Here is an 18,895-nt window from a genome sequence, read left to right on the forward strand (position 1 = left end):
CAGCATTCCCTCTTCTGTTTTATCAGCCTCAGCATTTCCTAGAGAGAAGGCAGCCACCAAGAACCCCAGTGGCACAGCACTACAGTCTGCTGATTCGATCTCACTTCAAGAAAATATTACAGATGTGGGTGCACCAGGGGATCATGGCCTTCCCATGGATAATTCCGTCCCTGTAGGCAGGGAACAGGATCTCATGTCACCAGAAAAACTGCAATCAAAGGGAGTGTCTTTCAAGTCCCTAAGTAAGGGCCCTGTGGATCCCAGTGGAGAAAGCAGCAGTTTGGGATCCTGTGTTCCCTTTCCCATGAAGGGATCAGATCCCTGGAAGGGTTGTTCGTATGCCCCTAGTACTCAGAGAAACCAAGTGGAAGAGGATTCATCTCGGCATGAAGAGTCAGCTYTGGGCTTGGCTGGGGCAAACCTCATTCCAGCTGCTAACAAGGAATCCAAGACAAATGAGGAGCTCTCAGCTGAAGGGGAGGCACCTCCAAAAGACTTTCAAGTAAACTCTGAACAAACTGAGCAACCTTTGGTCAGTGACAGTTCAAGGGATCAGGCAGATCCCTCTCTTCCACCACCAATTTCGCGYATTTTGGGTATTTGTTCAAAACTGAAAGATCTAACAAACAAATCTCTTTCCGTTTCCAAAGCYGCTTCTGACCAGCTGCCCAGTTCCTCAGCTCAGCCAGAGGAAGCCCTGAATTTGGGAAAAAATACTGTCAGTGAAGSAAATAACTTCTTTGATACCAAACAGCAGGAGAACAAACGTCTGGAATCTGGACCTGCTCCCATAGGAATGGCACCTAAGGATAAATATCCAGGAATAAATATCCCTCTGGGTATATTCAAGCCTAAATTACCAAACAAGAGAAATCCTGTTTCCATTGTACAGGACACAAATACAAAATCAGACAGAGCAGAAGCCCCAGTTCCAGCAAACACCAGTGAAACCCCAGGTAACAAGTCCAGTAGGCAGAACTTCAGCCCTTCTGAGTTCCTWGCAGAAGAATTTTTCCCTGTGTGCCTGGAGGACACAGATTCCAACGACTCTCTCATCTCTGAACTTGTGGAAAATGCTTGGGATGATAAAAACAAAAAACAAATCCCCCACTCTGAAAAGGCATTTGAASAGGCAAAATCTCACAACACAAAAAGGGCTTTTGAACAAAATGAGGAGGATCTTCAAAGCCCAAAGAAGGCCAAGAGGGATGAACATGTGGATGCTGGCACCTGTCAAGACTTGGAGGTGAGCCTGGTCCCTCCCTGTAAGGATATAGGGAACACCACCAGGGCTTTCAATTTTGGGGGTGTAAGTTGATCTATTAGTACGTTTCCTTGTTTTTCATAACCACCAGTTTGCTGTCGTTTTCCTGTGTCGTTCCCTGTGGTTTTCATAGTTTAGCCAAGTTAGAAGAATCAGGTTGATGTGCACAACATTCTCGTGCCAGACAGAATCAGGGATTTGCCAATTTTAAACTATTCTCTGCGTGGTATCCCTTTAATCCTTTCAAGGGACAGCTACAATAAACTGCTGGTCCACTRAATTTTTTCATATCATTTTTTATTTGTTGATATCAGGTGACTTTTGATGTTGTGCCTCAGGACCAAGCAGGAGTTGGTGAAGGTGTAGAATCTCCAAATCTCTCTGCCAAAAGCCCTGAGTGTCCTCACGCCAGCACCAGCAGCTCCCTGGATTCTGTGAAGGCTGACACAGAGTTAACATGTGAGAAGCCATTTGTGACAAGAGTCCCAAACTTTGTGTTCTTTGCCCTATAAGAGTATAATTAACCCCACTAATACCCCTCCCTTTCTGTTTTGTTTTCCCAGTGCAGCGCAGCACTCAGTTGGAGTCCCAGCTTCTCATGGACAGCATTTGTGAAGAAAATTTATGGGAGGTATGGATAGGGCTGGAAAACAGCAACATCTTGTCCTAACAGGAAAAAACTCCTGTGTGTATGCACCAGTGAGTGTTCTGTCTTGAAAAATGGACTTACCTGMATGTTTTTCCTCAAATGTACAGAAATTTCAGAGTGGTACTATCACGGTTGGGGAGTTTTTTACCCTTCTTCAAGTCCATATTGTGATTCAGAAGCCCCGGCACAGCCAGCTTCCAGCCAGTGTGAGTGGAACAATATCATTGACCTTAAATAATACCCCTGTTTTGTTTTGGGTTTCAATTCTTAGCAACTCAAACATCTTCAAATGAAAACCAGAATAGATTTCCATCTCCTCACCGAATACCATATATATTACTGTTCTTGGATAAATACGCTAATTCTTTTTTTAACTAGTTTTAAGGACAATCAAATTGAAAGTAAGAATGAAAAGCTCAGTCTGATCTTTCCACTTGATCTTCTCACCATGTCCATTAGCCACTACTGCCTGCAGCTACTCTGCACTCCTCCTGCCTGTTCTACTCTCTCCTTTAGAAATGCTTCACCCTGACATTGCTACTCTTTATTTCCTCACCTGAAGAAYAGGGAAGAAATAAAGAACAGATGTCTGTCTTCTAAATCTCTTCCATCTTTATTTAAAATACTCTCCCAGCTTAGCTACCGTTTAATTTACAAATTTATATTCATACTGAGTTGTCTCTAAATATTCAGCAGGCTTAATAACGCTGCTACTGTGTACCAGTGGCTGATAAAAAACAGACACCACCCCCACAAAAGCCCCTGAAAACTTTCTCTGAATGAGTGGAAGTAATTAATGTCAGTTGTTTATGAGCTTTACTATACAAGCAGCTTGCTGAAATACCCTCCTCATATTTATTTGAGGATTAAAGCTCAATAAGGCTTCCCTTCTGAATTAAGCATAACTTTGAATTAATCACTGTTTTATTGGGGAGCACTGTTGTTACCTGCATTCAAGACTACGCTCAAGTCTTTATCCAAAAGGGAGTTAACCTCTTTCAGTCATACTTAATTTCATTTTTTTGAACTCTAATGATGAGGCACATATCCCAAAAGGAAGCCTGTGCTCCGGTGTGAGGAAACACATGGCATGAAAGCAGAATTGAACTGATTGGAAGTAACTATTTCTGAAAAATACCCTTTTGTTTTTCTTACTACTTTTCCCTGTGTTTTTTCCCAGTGTGAAGCCAGTGCACCTCCCACTGCAGAAGATCTCATCTACAGCCAGTACATTCACCGGCCCAAGCTGCAGATTTACGAGGAGGATTGCCAGGACTTGTCTCAGAAAACAGTGGAGTGAGTGGTTTTCCAGTCACATAATTTATCATTAATTCMATTTTTTCATGGAAATAGCCTGAAGAAAGTTAATACAATACATATAGGAAAAGTAAAAATATAGTAGTAGTTTATACAGATTTAGAAATTAATTTTATAAATACCAATATGCTGCTTTATGTGGTCAGTGCAATTGCAGCAAGACTTTCAATATTTTTTTTTCCATATTTCAGTTTAAAACCCCATGTAAGTACCCTGGATCAGCCACTGGTGCACGTGAACAGGAGTTTGTGGGAAGTAATGAGAACCTGCACTGATGAAGAGGTAATGCTGCACAGAGAGAATGTTCATGTATAATGAAGAAGCTAAGTTAATTTATTTATTTACATTAAATAAGAACCAGAATGGTCACAAAATAACAGCAGGTGAAACAAGGCAAAATATTTTCTGAATGGAAAACTGCTGAGAATTTCCAGCATGTCAGGAGAATGCAAGTAAATGTGTGCTTTGAAATATATTAAAAGGGGAAAAAATGACCCACAGTCATTGCATGTAAAACCCAGAATATTTATAAAAGTATCCCACAAGGACTGAGAAGGTGGATCAAGATATTTTGTTTTCTGTGGTTCCAATGCCAAGAATAAAGATCTATTCCTTGAAAATAGGGTCAAATATGATCAAAGACAGTGTTTTTTGTAGTTCATCATTAGTTTGGCATAGGATATCACTGAGGTTAGGCGGTGAACTAGAGTCAGGAAAGATTATATTTCCATTCACTTTCTCTTCTCTACTTCCCGTTCATCACAGCTGAGGAACTTTGGAGCAGAACTGAAGAAGATGAAATCCTGTTTCACCAAGGAGGCTAAAATCTTGTCTCACAATGAGAAGGAGATACTGTATAGGAAACTACTGCAGTGTGCTGAGGTAAGAAGCTGCAGGGATTGGCCTGTAAAAACTCACCTCTACCAYATTTCTTGTTTTTACATGTGTGGGACCTTAATTATTGTAAGTGTGCACTCTCATGGAAGTTTCTTTATTATAAATGCATTTCCCTTTTTATATGCAAATATAGCACTGGGACAATGACTTCCTTGCAGTCACGCAGTTGGAACCTTGTGCTTTAGAGTTTTGGTGATTAACAGAGTGAAAAATGGGAGTATTAAAGGAAACGCCACCAAAAATTTGCTCTTTATATTGTAGCAATGTCAGAATTACTAAGTAGGTAAGTAGTAGTAGCAAGTATTTAGGAGGAAATTCTTCTCTGTGATGRTGGCRCTGCCCCTGGATCCCTGGMAGTGTCCAAGGCCAGGCTGGACAGGGCTTGGAGCAAGCTGGGATAGTGGAAGGTGTCCCTGCCATGGCAGGAGATTGGAATTGGATGACCTTTTAAACCCTTTTCTAACCCATTCAGGAATTCTCTGAYAAGTAACAAGGAAGTGCACAATTAATACATTGTGACAGGAATCAAAGATTTGGATATATTAAAGCTCTAGGGATTTATTTATGTCCATATCTTATCCCTCATTAGGAAGATTCAGTAAGCATTTAGTAATTCCTTATTATTGGCTACTGCCCCAYCATTTGTCAGTTGCTTCTTTCCTCTAAGGACAGATTTTATCAGCTTCTTTAATTAATTAACAAGCAAAGAGTCCCATGGCAGTTCCAGAAGAAAATTCAGCTTTTAAAGTARTGTCACTGGCTCAAGTACAATTCTYCCATCTTAGGAACAATGCAGAAAGCTCCAGTCAAGAATAGAAAAGGTGAATGACTGGATGAAGGAGGCTGACAGCTCCATGGTTACTCTGGAATCAGGTATGTGTTTCCAAACAGGTGACCAATATGCTGCTTTCTCTTTCTTTACGCAGAGCTGCTATTGGAAAGGACATTTCAGGGTTCTGTGTTTGTGGTTGYTTGGCACAAGCTGCAGTCAGAGCTTGGCATTACTGTGTAATGATGCTCTGTAGTTTCAATYCTTTTCTTCCGATGCCTTAAGCAGAAATCAAATTGCACAGTAGCAGCTCTAAAACAGTGCAATAAAATGAGATTTTCCTTGTAATTATCACTCTATGAGGTTTTTGGTAGATGCTTTTCCATACCTTTGTATAATTTTTTTAGTTAACTTTGAAGTGCTGAGATTTCTAGACCCCACAGACAAACCAAATTAACTCTKAAGTATTGAATCTGGGATTCTGCACAGACCTAACACTTCCTTCCCACAGATTCTTGGCATGAAGAAGAAGCCAGCTGCGGTGCTGGAAAGGCAGGAGGGCAGAATGTACAGCAAGGTAACGGAATGCCCAGCTGAATGCCCTCTTTGTCTGCTGTTCTAGATCCTGCTGAGRGTGATACTCAACCCCAATCCCAACATATTAACTCTGAGAGGCACGCAGACACTGCTGCTGTCTTTCCTGCATTGCACATAGTTAATTACATAGCAGTTAAAGAGTGAGAAGGACCTTTTTTTTTTCCCCTGAAGAAAGGGAATTTAGAACTTGTTGCCTGAGGAGTGTATGCTGGCTGTCATATTCAGTACTTCAGTTGTCCAATAATTATAACTTTAACTCTATAAGAACAGTGACTGCACAGCAAATTAGGGCTTCCTGTGCTGCTCTTTTTTCTCATTTTTTTCCTTTTCTTTCCTTTTTTCCCTTTGTTTTAGAAATGGGAAGCGTCACAGTGCAAGAAGAGGAACTTCTGAGGTAAGATGTCAAAGAGTATTTAAGAATCAGGTGTACACTCGGTTTTTAGAGGGTTGGTCTGTTTTTAACCAYTGTACCACATCCCATGGGATTGGYTTATCYTTGCAGAGAACTGTCAGAGATGGAYGCTGAGGAGGASCGTGATTTGGCTGAGATGGAGGAGCACAGGAAGACTATAAAGGCCTGCCTGGATATCCTGAACAAATATGAGTAAGAAAAACACCTCCAGGTTTTATTKTTGTTTATAGCTATTTCTGGGGCCTTGTATTTGTACATGAATSTGTTTAGGTTTGGTTTTCCTTGTTATTTGATGTGGGAAACTTTGGGATGCCCACCTCCTTGCAGCCTAAGTTAGGCAATAAAGCCTTGGAGAACTTCCACRTGTGAGGCAGTTATTCCATCAACAGCTTTGCAGTGGTACTCTGTGTTCAGGGTTTCTACATCAACTCTCCTTCAAACCCCAAATCAGAATTTATATAAAATTTATAGTAATATGCTTGTATTCCCAACAGAGTCTTACATTCTGTTGGAATGAAAGACTCTCTTTGGCATTGGAAGATTTAATTGGTGTATGATGTGGCTGAATGCATTAAGGCATTTAATACTCTGATKTTTACCCCTCAGGAAGTTGTTTGGGTTGGTTGGTTGGTTGAAACTTGGGATTAAAGTGGGTTTTTTTCCCCTTTTCAGCTTCACTGAGTGGGAGTTGGTCGATTGGAGTGAGCAGCAAGCTGTCTTTAATTTTCTTTATGATTCTGTGATGCTCACAGTTGTGTTTGGACCCCCAATAGGTGAGTCACAAAATGGGTAGGTTGAAATGTTAGAAAAAAGAAACATAAAATGTCCATATTTGTAAAGATCTGCTGGAAGGAAAAAGGAAATACAAAATATACTACAGTGTGTAAGCTGAGAGAGGTGGCTTTGAATATGTTTTTCATATGAAAATTCAGAAGTGTGTATAATGCATGCCTGTTTCTGAAGATGAAGAGCTGTAAGTCCAGAATTAAGCATGGAAATAACTGGCATTCTGAACATTCTCTCTCAGATGGTGAGCTTTTCGCTTCACGTCCTTCCAGACACATCATTAGCCTGGACTTTGAATCCTGCCTGGATGGTGAGATTTTTTTGAATAGTGTGAAAGTAGCAGCCCTGCTAACCTGTTKTTGGGAAGATTCTAAATGTATGCTTTATCTTCTAATGCTTTATGAAATGGCTTTTCAATGATTTCTGGTTTTATTTTGTGTTGCAGAGGAACAAGCTCCACCCTCCTCGTGTTTAGTCCTAAGRCTCATCTTCCAGTTCATTGAAAGTCGGGGAAACTGGCAGGAAAAGTGTCCCACAGTGTGCTACTTGTCCCGGGTAACCATCCAGGGAAACTTAGAAGACTCTGACACAAACCCARTTATTATTTTCTGCCACAGAGAAAATAGAACTGAGAACCAAAGCGCCTTAATGAAAGCTTCACAAATGCAAACCAAAATCTGCTTCAGGAATATTCTGAGGTGTGAGGGGAAATACCCATCTCTGAAGGCAGGAGTCCTAAAAGCTGGAGTTTATTTTAAAAAACTTTTTTTTTTTTATTGTGAAAAGAATAAAGAATTGAGCTAAAGGCCATTCTGCCTCCTAAAGAATGTAGGTTTAAATTGCCAAGCCAAACGTTTGTGTTCCTGTGTACCTGTGAGCCTGTTGGCAAAGCTGAAGGGGCAAATTTAAGGCCAAAAATGTACATTTGTTATACTTGTACAACTTCATTTTTCCATCCAAACTGAGGTAGCAGTTAAATCACCTGTATTTTTTTATACTTTCTACGATGAGCTGTGTATTCAAGCACCACGTGGTTGCTCCCTGAATGCTGATGTTGCTTTTCTGATTGTCCCCCCCAGGCTCTGTTTGACATCTCCTTGGTGGTGAATCGCTGCAGAATCTTGGGAGACGAGTTGGAATTTCTGAAGAGGTGGGGTGCAAAATTCCAYCTCCTGGAGACAGATATCAAAGACACAGAGTGAGTCAATTCAKATGATCATGGTGAGATTGTTGGGGTGTCCTGTGCAGGGCCAGGAGCTGGACTTTGATGATCCTTGTGGGTCCTTTCTGACCCGGGGTGTTTTGTGATTCTGTAAGATGGAGTTCACAACAGCCTTAAGAGGGAGTTTCTAAATAATCAGAAGCAAAGCACTGAAATCGTTTCAGTTTGGTTTTCTTAAAAGTGACATTTTATGCAGCTAATTTTAAGAATGATTTCCTTTATTTTCATGCAATTGCATTGTAGTGCATGGAAATTAGGCTGTTCATGGATTCAACCACTATCTGACTATCAGACTGCTTSTCYTTCTTTGCTGTTTTACTGCTTGACYTGCCTTTCTTAAATATTTARGCCAAATTTTRGCAATACAAAGGAAACAGAGCCAAGAGTTTACCTGCAGCTTAGGGCTTTGCTTCCTTTAATCTTCTATTTGCCTCAGTCAAGCAGGATCAGTCATGGAAGGAGGGATGCTGTTCTGAAGTTTACTGAAACTGAAGTTTACTATCTTTACTTGCCATTTTCCCTGGCTGCTTCCCAATTTTGTCGTATTCCTGAAGTTCCTCTGGGTCCGTGCTGGAACTCTTTAGAAGTTATTGAGCTTATTGTATCAGTGACAGGACTTTTTCCTGCTCCTGGCACTAATTCCACAGCAGGGGCAGCCAATTTTGCATGGATCTTTGTGTTTATTTCCACAGGGTGAAGCTCGTGTTCTCCTCTACCGCGGCTTTTGCGAAGTTTGACTTGACTCTGGCTCTCTCTCATGATTACCCATCTGCTGTACTTCCCTTCAGTGTCCACACCCGCATTGGGAATATCGGGTGAGCTGACAAAGCACCACTCCACTGGTGCTCCATTCCAAAGTGGCTCCATTCCAAAGCAGGGATGGGGAATTGAATGCTCTGGAGCTTCTCCAACACATGTGATCATTTTATCTTCCCCAGGGAGAAGGAAATTGCTCCTGTTCTCTCCAGTGTTCCAGTTGGTCACCACTATCTGCGGAGAATAGTTGCCTCGATCAATCACAGTCTGCTCCTGGGTCCCAAATGATCCACTGGATCCACGGGCAGGACTGAAGCATCAGAAWGTGAATTTAGTCTTCTGAGAATTCCAGCTGTGTCTCCCTGGAATGGGAATGCTGTTACCYACTCAGCTCTAGAATTCCTGCCTATTTAATACTGTGGCTTAGACCAAGTAGAACACTTGGTGTAGGACACATGTTTTACAAAAGCAGGGATGTCTAAAGCATAGGAGGAAGGAATTCCCATGTATTTTATAAATTCAAGTTGCCTTTTATGTTCTGTCAGTCACTGGTGGTCATTTCTGGCACAAAGGGTCATGATTCAATAATCATTCAAAGCATGAATATTCTTCTCCATAGGCCATAAATTTTGTCCTGGGGTCATTTGCAGAGCTCTTGGACAAAGCAGTGATGAGTGTTCTCTAAATCATTACCCCTGGAATTTACTTCCACTGTCATTATTTCATGTATGCCATGCACAATTAAACAGATCCCATCTTGTCCGGTGTAAATCCGATTTTATTCCCTGGGACCCCTCTCAGGCCAAACACTATATCCTTGCATCTGATTAATTAAGCAGTTAACCTGTAGCAATTAATCAGGTCGCCAAAGTCAGAAATATTTTTGGAATTAAGACTAAAAATCCMTGTGCTTGCCCACAGACTTTGGGATGCAACAGCCTCAAAGCCGTCACCGTGATTCTCTSGTTGAAGTTAGTTCTGACATTCATTAGTCCAGCACTATCTCTTAGTCTTAGTCCAGCACTATCTCTGGGGCACTGTCCCAGTTTGGAATGCTGAGGAATTTTAGGGAGGAGCCTGAACTCCTTAAGCTTGGGAGTATCTGTGAGCTCTAGCTTGGTTTTGGATATGTTTTGTGTATTGTATTATGGGGGTCTTGCTGTTGGAACTGATCTCATCCTGACTGTGTTTTCAAACCAAAGCACCAGGCCTGGCTCAGCTCTTAGTTCTGTGGCTGCAAATCTTTGGACCCTGTAAAAAATGTTGAATTTAAAAATGTTTTCCTTTATTTTGGTGTTTATRTATTTTATCTTTTTACAGAGTTTTTGTGTTTGAGAAGTGAAAGTTTAATAAAGATTGGATTTATCACTCTGCTTCAAGTGGGGATTATGGGCTGCTCTATTTAAAGTGGTGATTGAATATTAAATGCAAAATTCAATTAATAATATTGGAATAATTATGTTAAAGACTTGGGAGGACTTTTCATAATATGATTTTTTTTTCCTTGCCTTTCCTAGTGCTATTCCTGAAGTTTTCACAAGAATTTGTTTTACTTCAATTATGAAAATAGCACCCAAATCATTCTCAGCTTAGGTAGTAGGCCTGGAATTTTGAATTTCCTCAGGCCATTCTCTGTGCATTACTAATTAGCAGAGAGAGCTGCAGCAGTTATCCAGGAGTATTTTTTGTCTGTTTTGGCTGGTTTTCTTTCTTTCAGTGTATTTACACACGAAAGCATCAATAACTATAAAGACTTAAGTTTTTGGTGGAGCTTATTCTATTGCTCTGAATAYTGAATCAAAGTAGCAGGTGAAGCCACACGTTTGTAGTAGGAAAAGGGGCTTGGGCAGAAATTATTCCATTATCCAGCTTTTAAAAAAAAATGATTGAAAACTTCATTTCTATGTGCCCAGAATCAGCAGCTCCAATCTATATCCAGCAAAGCCTCAAGGCAAAGGGATTCAAAGTCAAGGGACGGGGCTTCCAGTGCTGATTCGCAACTTCTACTCCAGATGTGTTTTGATCTCCAGCTGTTTGTTCCTGGGTTGTGGCTGAGGAATTGGCACTGCTCACGAATTATGATTTAGGGGGATACAGGGTTGTGCTTCAAAAGGAAAAGGAGGGAAAGAGAAAATAAGAAAGGAAAAATAAGATAAAGGAGGAAAAGAGGAAAAATGAAAAGAAGGACAAAGAAATGGAAAAGGGGGGGAAAGAGAAAAGAAGGGCATAAAGAAACGGGGAGAGAGAGAAGGAAAAGGAAAAAAGGGGGAAAGAAATAAAAAGGAAGAGAAGAAAGAGAGAAGAAGTAAAGGGAATTAGAAGGAAAGGCGCCCCCATTCCCGTTCCATGCCGGCGCTTCCCGCGCTCCCTTGAAGGCGCCGCCGGGGGCGGGGCAATGCCTGCGCGCGCAGGCGGGCGGGGTCACGTGAGGCGGCGGCGGGAACGCCCGAACGGCCGGAGCGGGGCCGCGGTGAGAGCGGGCCCGGAGCGGGGCCGGGCTGAGGCGGCTGGGACGGGCACGGGGCCGCGGTGAGAACGGGCCGGAGCATGGGCGGGCACGGGGCCGCTGTGTCCCTCGGTGCCTCTCGGGGCTCCCTCGGCGCCTCTCGGGGCTCCCCCGGCGCCTCCCCGGTGCGGGGAGCGGGCGAACGGGGCAGCTCCGCCCCGCGTCCCCGCCTGGCCTGGGCAGCGGCCGCGGGAGCCTGAGGGGCGTTGGGGAGGCGGGCGTGAGGGGCCTTGAACAAAGGGCTGGAGTTGGGCAAAATGAGGGGACGCGGCATGGGGAGCGCAAGGAATTCCAAATCGCCGGCGGGGGGCAGGTGGGAAGCACTGCTGGCAGGGCCCCCGGTAAAGTTGGAATCGTGGAATGTTTTGGGTTGGAAGGGACTTCAAAGCCCATCAAGTTCCACCCCCTGCCATGGGTAGGGGCACTTTTCACTGGACCARTTTGCTCCAAACCCCATCCARTCTGGCCTTGGACACTTCCAGGGATGGGGCAGCCACAGCTTCTCTGTGCCAAGGCCTCAGCACCCTCGCAGGGAAGAATTTCTTCCCAATATTCAATGTAGATTTYCTCTCCATCAGTTTTAATCCATTCCCCCTTATYCTGTCACKMTAATACCCAAAYTGTGTGTTACATCCCAARTGTGTGTGAATTCCCTTATATCCATCAATTTCCTGTGACAATTCCTGCTTCCCTGCTCAGCAATCCCGTTTGTACACATCCTCTGCAGGGTGTCCCAGCCCTTTTCAAGGTGTTTGTGGCAGTCCTGAGGGCAGACTCTGGGGCATAGCCCAGCCCAGCATCAGGGGCCACTCARAGCACTCTCCCAGCTTTAGTATCTCCATGATTCTGATTCACATGACCRCATAATTTCTTGCTGAGAGGGGACACTGAGATGTTTGGTTCCTTCCAGGGGGTGTCTGGGCTCTCGCTGCCATGGCCATGCAGATGCAGCTCGAGGGCAGCGTGGACACGTCAGCAGAGGAGGAGAGCTTTGGGCCACAGCTCATATCCAGGTTGGAGGTAAGTGAGGAGTTACCTTTGGAGGAGTCTTTCCATAGATCCACTGGTCTTTTTCCTAGAATGGAATCTTGTAAAGGTTTGGGTTGGAAGGAGCCTTAGAAGCCCATCCTGTTYCATCCCCTRCCATGGGMAGGGCACCTTTCACTATCCCAGCTTGCTCCAAGCCCYGTCCAACCTGACCTTGGACACTACCAAAGATGGGGCAGCCCCAGCTACTCCACCAAGGCCTCACCACCTCCACAGGAAAGAATTKCTTACTAATATCCAACCTRAACCTCTTTCTTTAAAAAGAAGGTGAATCTGAAAACTCTTGTTGCAAAATTCTTATTTGTGTTCTGTTAAAAAAATAAAACAGAAATACTAACACGTGTCCTTTTCCCTCTCTCCCAGCAATGTGGCATAAATGCCAATGATGTGAAGAAGCTGGAAGAAGCTGGATTTCACACCGTGGAGGCCGTGGCTTATGCACCAAAAAAAGAGCTGCTGAACATTAAAGGCATCAGTGAAGCCAAAGCTGACAAAATCCTGGTAAGGATGTTCTGGAACTTTAACTCAAGCTATTGCACAGGTTTATTTCTGCTGGCTGAAAGCATTGTGGTGAATTTGAAAGGTCTCCAAAGGGCAGTAAATGTGATTAGGAGTGTGACGTGACTTGTGATGGGAAAAGGCAAAATGCACCAGGGCAGGACTGAGCTGAATGGGTGGGGCACAAGGGGAAAATATTTCCATAAAACACACAAAAGAGATGTTGGAGCTTTTTTGTCAGAGCAGAATTTCAGTTCTGTTCAGAGGTACCAACTCGTGCAATGTCTATGAACTGTGCATGGAGTGCTACAGGCACCTCTCCACAAGGCAGGAAATACTAATTACTGGGGGGTTAACAAGGAGCCTGAAGTCTCCTGGCTCTGCTCAGTTGGGTTTTCCCTCAGGCTGAGGCAGCCAAACTGGTTCCCATGGGTTTCACCACGGCCACAGAATTCCACCAGCGACGGTCAGAGATCATCCAGATCACCACTGGCTCCAAAGAGCTGGATAAGCTGCTTCAAGGTCAGCATTTTATTTTTTCTCCTTCCAGCTTAACATCAGTTCTTGGGGTAAAGCTTTCCCATGAGTGTGATCCTTGCATGGAACTGCCCAAGGATAGTAAGTCCTGCTTGGATGAAAGACCTCCAGGATTGCTCTTGAATTGCTGTTTAAAAGCTGYAGAAATAGTTTTTAATMCTTTTAGTCATRATGCAAGACCCAGAGCTRTCCATTTTTGGATGTTTCTGGTTTATTTAAGTCTGTGCCATGTTTAGGGAAAACAAAACCAGGTATCACCATCTCCTCATTCCTGTGTTAATTAATCCAAAAATGAAAACAAGGAATTTCAGCTCTTCAGCATCTTCAAAAACACACCTGGACTTCTTATCCACAGCATGAACAAGCCTCAGGATGACAAGCAGTTTTCCCTCTTAGTCTTGAAACTTTCAGTCAAATTCAGTGTTTAACTGAGTCTCTATGAATGTTCTATTTTATATGTGGGATAGATACTTTGGTACACAGATACATAGTTACCTGTTTGTAACATGTGACCCTTTAATTTTTATTAATAATATTGTCATTTTYCCTTCAGGAGGAATAGAAACAGGGTCCATAACAGAGTTATTCGGGGAATTCCGTACTGGGAAGACGCAGCTGTGTCACACCCTGGCAGTCACCTGTCAGGTGGGTGGTTCTCCTCATTTTTATCCAATATTCAGACCCCACAGCCTTGGGATATTTGCTAATTTGGGCACTTTCCTTGTCTTTCTAAGTGCTTGTTACTGTCTAGAGATTGTTATGCTCTAAAATATTAGAGGATTTGACTTAATTTGATCATTTAGTTGACTCCCCTAGTTCACAGCTCAAAGCTGAGCATCTGTCATCTTGTGTAGAATGATGGAATCCTGGAATGGTTTGAGTGGGAAAGGACCTTAAAGTCCATCCCTGTTCCACAGGCAGGGAGATCTTCCACTATCCCAGCTTGCTCCAAGCCCCCTCCAGCCTGGCCTTGGACACTKCCAGGGATCCAGGAGCAGCCACAGCTTCTCTGGGCCATCCGTGCCAGGGTCTCAGCATCCTCACTGGGAAGAATTTTTTCCCAAATATCCCATTTATCCCTGTCTTGTGTCAGTGGGAATCCATTCCTCCTTGTCCTGCAACATCAGGGTGACAGGTACTACAAAAGGAAGGTGTCAGAGATTGGGACCAGGAATTTTTCCTCTCACTTTTCCCAGCTAAATGGGACTTTARTCACAATAACATGGGGTATTATTTATTGTATTACCTTGGTGAGGGCTTGGGGCAATAACTGCTGTATTTATGGATACTTTATTCCCTGTTCATTCCTTTCCTTCTCCTTTAGCTCCCCATGGACCGTGGGGGTGGTGAAGGAAAAGCCATGTACATCGACACAGAGGGGACCTTCCGTCCAGAGCGGCTCCTGGCAGTGGCTGAAAGGTCTGTGAGTGGAACACAGGAATAGATTGACTCACAGCTCAGTTGGAAAACGCTTTCCACAGGGCGTGGGGGCGGTGTGATTTGGCAGCTGTTCCCTCTGAAAACCTCTGGTGCTGCCATTCTTCTCCCATTTCTGCCATTCTGTCCCCACAGCTCTTGTGTCATTGTCCCTCAGCACAGGGTGATTTCCTTCTTTTGCTACTGGAAGGGACTGGGAACTTTCCAAGCAGCTGGGGACAGGACTGGCTGGATGCTGTTAGCTTTTTCTGAAGGGAATTTGTTCTAATCCTCCTGGATTCTCCTACAGCAAGGACAGCTCCCAAGTTCCCTGTCACCAGGGAATATTTGGCAGCCAAGTAAGGGACAGGAAGTGAAAAGGTGTTTGCAGCAGGCCCAGGTGTGTCTGTGCTGGTAGTGTAGAGTGTCCTTGGAATSGTGGAATCRTTCAGKTTGGAGAAGCACTCTGGAGATCATGGTGCCCAGCATTGCTGGCATTGCTGAGGCCACCRCTGTCCCTTGTCCCCAAGTGCCACATCYGYAYGGTTTTAAATCCCTTCAGGGATGAAGCCTTGCCCACTGTGCCCAGCTGTGCAGGGCTGGACAGCCTTTCYACTAAGAGACTTCCCAATATCCAGCCTGAACCTYCCCTGGTATCACATGGGGCCATTTCCTCTTACCTGTTGAAAATGGTTCCAGTTATTCCATTCTCTTTTCATCATCAATGTGGCRTTTTTTCCATCTGTTCTTATCTCTTCCAGGGATGTGAGGTTTTTTCCAGCCTTTTGGCAAAGCTCCTGGCTAACTCCTATGAACAAAGTTGTCCCTCAAGGACAATAAAGATGTCCCTTTATTTTCCCTGATTTTGCAGGTATGGCCTGTCTGGCAGCGACGTCCTGGACAATGTGGCCTATGCCCGGGGCTTTAACACCGACCACCAGACMCAGCTGCTGTACCAGGCCTCAGCCATGATGGCTGAATCACGGTAATTACACTGATTTAATGAATTTTGTTTCCCCATGGGATTAGCCTTTGGCTTCTCCAGGGAGCCAGCTTGTTCTATCAGCAGTCAGGTGCCAGTGCACATCTTGCTGCTGGAATTCTGGGTGCCAGSACTGGCTCCAGCTGATGTGGCTTTACAAACACAGGGAATCCATGTTTCCTYAGTCCCAGCCTGAGGAGCAATTTGGAAGCTCAGTTTAGAACTGTGTTTAGAAACACTGCTGATGATTTCCAAGCTCCTGTGCAGGCTGCTTGGTGTTGGAACTGAGACTTAGAGCCCTGSCTGTCCTTTGGCAGGTACGCGCTGCTGATCGTGGACAGTGCCACGGCCCTGTACCGTACGGATTACTCGGGAAGAGGGGAGCTCTCTGCCAGGCAGATGCACCTGGCCAGGTTCCTGAGGATGCTGCTGCGCCTGGCCGACGAGGTGAGCACTCTTTGGGTTGATGGTGCTCAAATGCCAAGCACCCATGAAAGCCGCTCGTTCACCCTCCTCTGCAGCTGGACAGAGGAGAGAAAATTTAATGAAGGGTTCATGAGTTGAGGTAAGGACTAGGAGAAAACACTTATCAGTTACCATCAAGGGGAAAACAGGCTCGACTTAGGGATTTGAAGTGAATTGATTACTAATGAAATCAGAGCAGGATAATGAGAAGTAAAATAAGTTCTTACATCCATCCTCCCCACACCCCTCCCTCCTTCCTGGCTCTACCTCCTACTCCACTGAGATGGGGATGGGGGTTTTGGTCAGTTCATTCATCCAAGGTTTCTCCCACTGCTGAGGGAGAGGAGTCCTTCCCCTGCTGCACTGTGGGGTCCCTCCCACAGGAGACAGCTCTCCATTAATTTCTCCAGCATTGCTCCTTCTTATGAGCAGCAGCTCCCTGCTGCAATGTGAGTCTGTCCCACAGACAGCAGCATCCCTCAGTGGCTGYAGCGTGGGTCACTCTTCCATGGGGTGCAGTCCTCCAAGGACAGGCTGCTCCAGAGTGGGCTCCTTTCTCCATGGGYCTCCCACAGCCTCCATCCAGGCATCCACCCACTCCAGCATGTGGCTCCTCCACAAGCTGTGAATGGATGTCTGCATCCCCGTGGATCTCCAGGGGCTGCAGGGGCAYGGCTGCCTCACCACAGCCTGCAGAGGAATCTCAGCTTCAGYGCCTTCAGCACCTCSTCCCCCTCCTTCTTCACTGACCTTGATGTCTGCATGTTTCCCTCACATRTTCTCACTCCTCKGGCTGGAATTAAAACTGTGCCAGCACCTTTGTTTTGATTTCTTCTTAAATATGTTCTCACAGAGGCRTTACCACCCTCTCTAATTGGCCTGGCCTTGGCCAGCAGCACATCCATCTTGGAGCCATCCCAGGATTGGCTCTGCCAGACACAGTAGAAGCTTCCAGCAGCTTCTCACAGAAGCTACTTATGTGATCCCCCCCTTACCAACAACCAGGCCATGCAAACCCAATACAGTTGCCAAAGTAAAACTCCTCTTACAAACCCCAGTGATTTGGTCCCAAGGGCTTTGTCTCTGTCTCTGCTCCCATTGGTTTGGAGGAGCTGGATMCCACAGTTATGGACACCAGGAGTGCTCCTGTGTCCTTTGCCCTGCTTTTCTGATGTGATGGTGGGAAATAAAGTGGTTTTGGTTGTTTTCCCTGCAGTTTGGCGTGGCCGTCGTCATCACGAATCAGGTGGTGGCACAGGTAGATGGAGCTGCCATGTTCACTGCAGATCCTAAAAAACCCATTGGAGGCAATATCATCGCTCATGCTTCCACCACCAGGTAAGACAGGAGATGGTCATATCCCAGGAGCCTGGTTTGGGAATGTTTTATGGGATTGGCTGAGTAGCTTTTACTTCCAGGTGTTTCCACAGTCTGTCCATGGCAGACCCAGCCCRTACTTCAGCTTAGTGCCACTCTGGGCCCTCAGTCCACAGGGCAGTGAACATCTTGGGAAGTTCTTACAGTTCTATTTAATGTTTTATGGATTATGATGATTTTCTGGGAGTGGGCTGTCTATCTTACCTGTTTCCTTCTCTCTCCCTGTCAGGCTGTACCTGCGGAAAGGCCGAGGTGAGACCAGGATCTGTAAAATCTATGACTCTCCRTGTCTTCCCGAGGCTGAAGCCATGTTTGCCATCAATGCTGACGGAGTGGGAGATGCTAAAGACTGAAAACTCCTTTTTTTCCCCTGAATCCCTGACTCTGTGTCCATAAGAGGCTCCTTTCTTGGTGGCACCTTAGGGATACTCCCCRAGGCAGAGGAAGCTCAGGACACCCCGAGCACAGCCAAAGCTGTTGGCAAGAGATCTCCCTCTGGGCTGCAGTCACAGATGAGGTTGCTGTGGTTCCTCAGCAACATTCCCAGAGGACGATACCCTGCGTGTTTTCCTGACTCTCACCATGGACACAGTGAAGTAGAACCTTGATTGGGAACTTGGTAAATTGAAAGCAGAGTTGAAGGGTTTGCCCACTAAGAGAAGTGGGGATTTCTAAACTGAAGCAGAGTGCTATTCCACACRAGGGATTTGGGATTGGTGATGGTCCCAATCCATAATCTTTCTGTTCATTTTCTTTTGGATGCTGCAACCTGTCGGGCTGAGGGAGCTGTTCCTTTATGTTTTCATTTAATTTTCTGTATTTCATTAATTCTCCATGGAAATCTGCTTTTAATAAAAAGGCCTATGAGGATATTGATGACATGCCAAATTGCTGGGATTCACAGGTGTGTGGTCAGAGCAAGGATTGTTTTGGCTGGCAGAGGCTGCACTGATCTGCCAGGAGTCTCAGTCTGGGTTTGTCTTTTCTCCCAATTCTCCTTGGTTTCAGGGTGCWKTGCAGCCCWGYYCTGSATATCTCCTAGAAGAGTTTTGGGGTTCAAATGGTTCTTTGATATTCTGCAATGTTTCTCTATAACTCRATTAATAAGAAGAATAATGTGTTGATGGGATTTTAATTGGTTCATTTGCATTGGTTAATTAAAGCAAATGATTGAGAAGGGGCTTGAGCACCCCTTGGTTGGAGCTGGCAGCTCTTCATTTTTTTCCTCATTGTTTTAACTTCTTTTAATATTTCTTAAGCAATTACTGCAATTAAGATATTGAGGAGAACAGCATTCCTGCCYTGCTGGATTGGGAAATAAAAATCCAATTCCTTGGAGAGACTGAGGGGATGGGGATGGGGATTTTGGATGGATTTTGGCAGCAAGAATTTGGTGAG

At 44.7% G+C, this 18,895-nt stretch overlaps 2 protein-coding genes across 2 annotated transcripts in view; both read left to right on the plus strand.

The window, feature by feature from the left end:
- The window catches only part of KNL1 (kinetochore scaffold 1), a 20,002-nt gene extending 9,954 nt beyond the window's left edge, over positions 1-10,048 (plus strand). Inside the window, exons 11-27 of the mRNA XM_057382661.1 lie at positions 4-1,246; positions 1,579-1,723; positions 1,828-1,895; positions 2,021-2,119; positions 3,094-3,209; positions 3,422-3,512; positions 3,996-4,112; positions 4,913-5,000; positions 5,408-5,473; positions 5,848-5,887; positions 5,996-6,097; positions 6,578-6,678; positions 6,933-7,001; positions 7,137-7,246; positions 7,771-7,889; positions 8,606-8,728; positions 8,852-10,048. Of these exons, the coding sequence (XP_057238644.1) occupies positions 4-1,246; positions 1,579-1,723; positions 1,828-1,895; positions 2,021-2,119; positions 3,094-3,209; positions 3,422-3,512; positions 3,996-4,112; positions 4,913-5,000; positions 5,408-5,473; positions 5,848-5,887; positions 5,996-6,097; positions 6,578-6,678; positions 6,933-7,001; positions 7,137-7,246; positions 7,771-7,889; positions 8,606-8,728; positions 8,852-8,957 (2,803 nt within the window). The 3' untranslated portion in view covers positions 8,958-10,048. The remainder of the gene's footprint in view (positions 1-3; positions 1,247-1,578; positions 1,724-1,827; positions 1,896-2,020; positions 2,120-3,093; positions 3,210-3,421; positions 3,513-3,995; positions 4,113-4,912; positions 5,001-5,407; positions 5,474-5,847; positions 5,888-5,995; positions 6,098-6,577; positions 6,679-6,932; positions 7,002-7,136; positions 7,247-7,770; positions 7,890-8,605; positions 8,729-8,851) is intronic.
- Positions 10,049-11,943: 1,895 nt separating this feature from the next.
- Positions 11,944-18,514, plus strand: RAD51 (RAD51 recombinase). Its single transcript, XM_057382638.1, has 9 exons — positions 11,944-12,195; positions 12,586-12,723; positions 13,125-13,242; positions 13,811-13,902; positions 14,582-14,676; positions 15,545-15,658; positions 15,973-16,102; positions 17,337-17,458; positions 17,727-18,514. The coding sequence occupies exons 1-9, from the start codon at positions 12,109-12,111 to the stop codon at positions 17,848-17,850; spliced, it is 1,020 nt and encodes a 339-aa protein (XP_057238621.1). The 5' UTR covers positions 11,944-12,108; the 3' UTR covers positions 17,851-18,514.
- The last annotated feature ends 381 nt before the right edge of the window (positions 18,515-18,895 follow it).

Source organism: Malurus melanocephalus, unplaced genomic scaffold (genome assembly GCF_030028575.1).
Source record: "Malurus melanocephalus ecotype Western Australia unplaced genomic scaffold, MMel_1.1 scaffold_577, whole genome shotgun sequence".
In the NCBI taxonomy this organism is placed as follows: Eukaryota; Metazoa; Chordata; class Aves; order Passeriformes; family Maluridae; genus Malurus; species Malurus melanocephalus.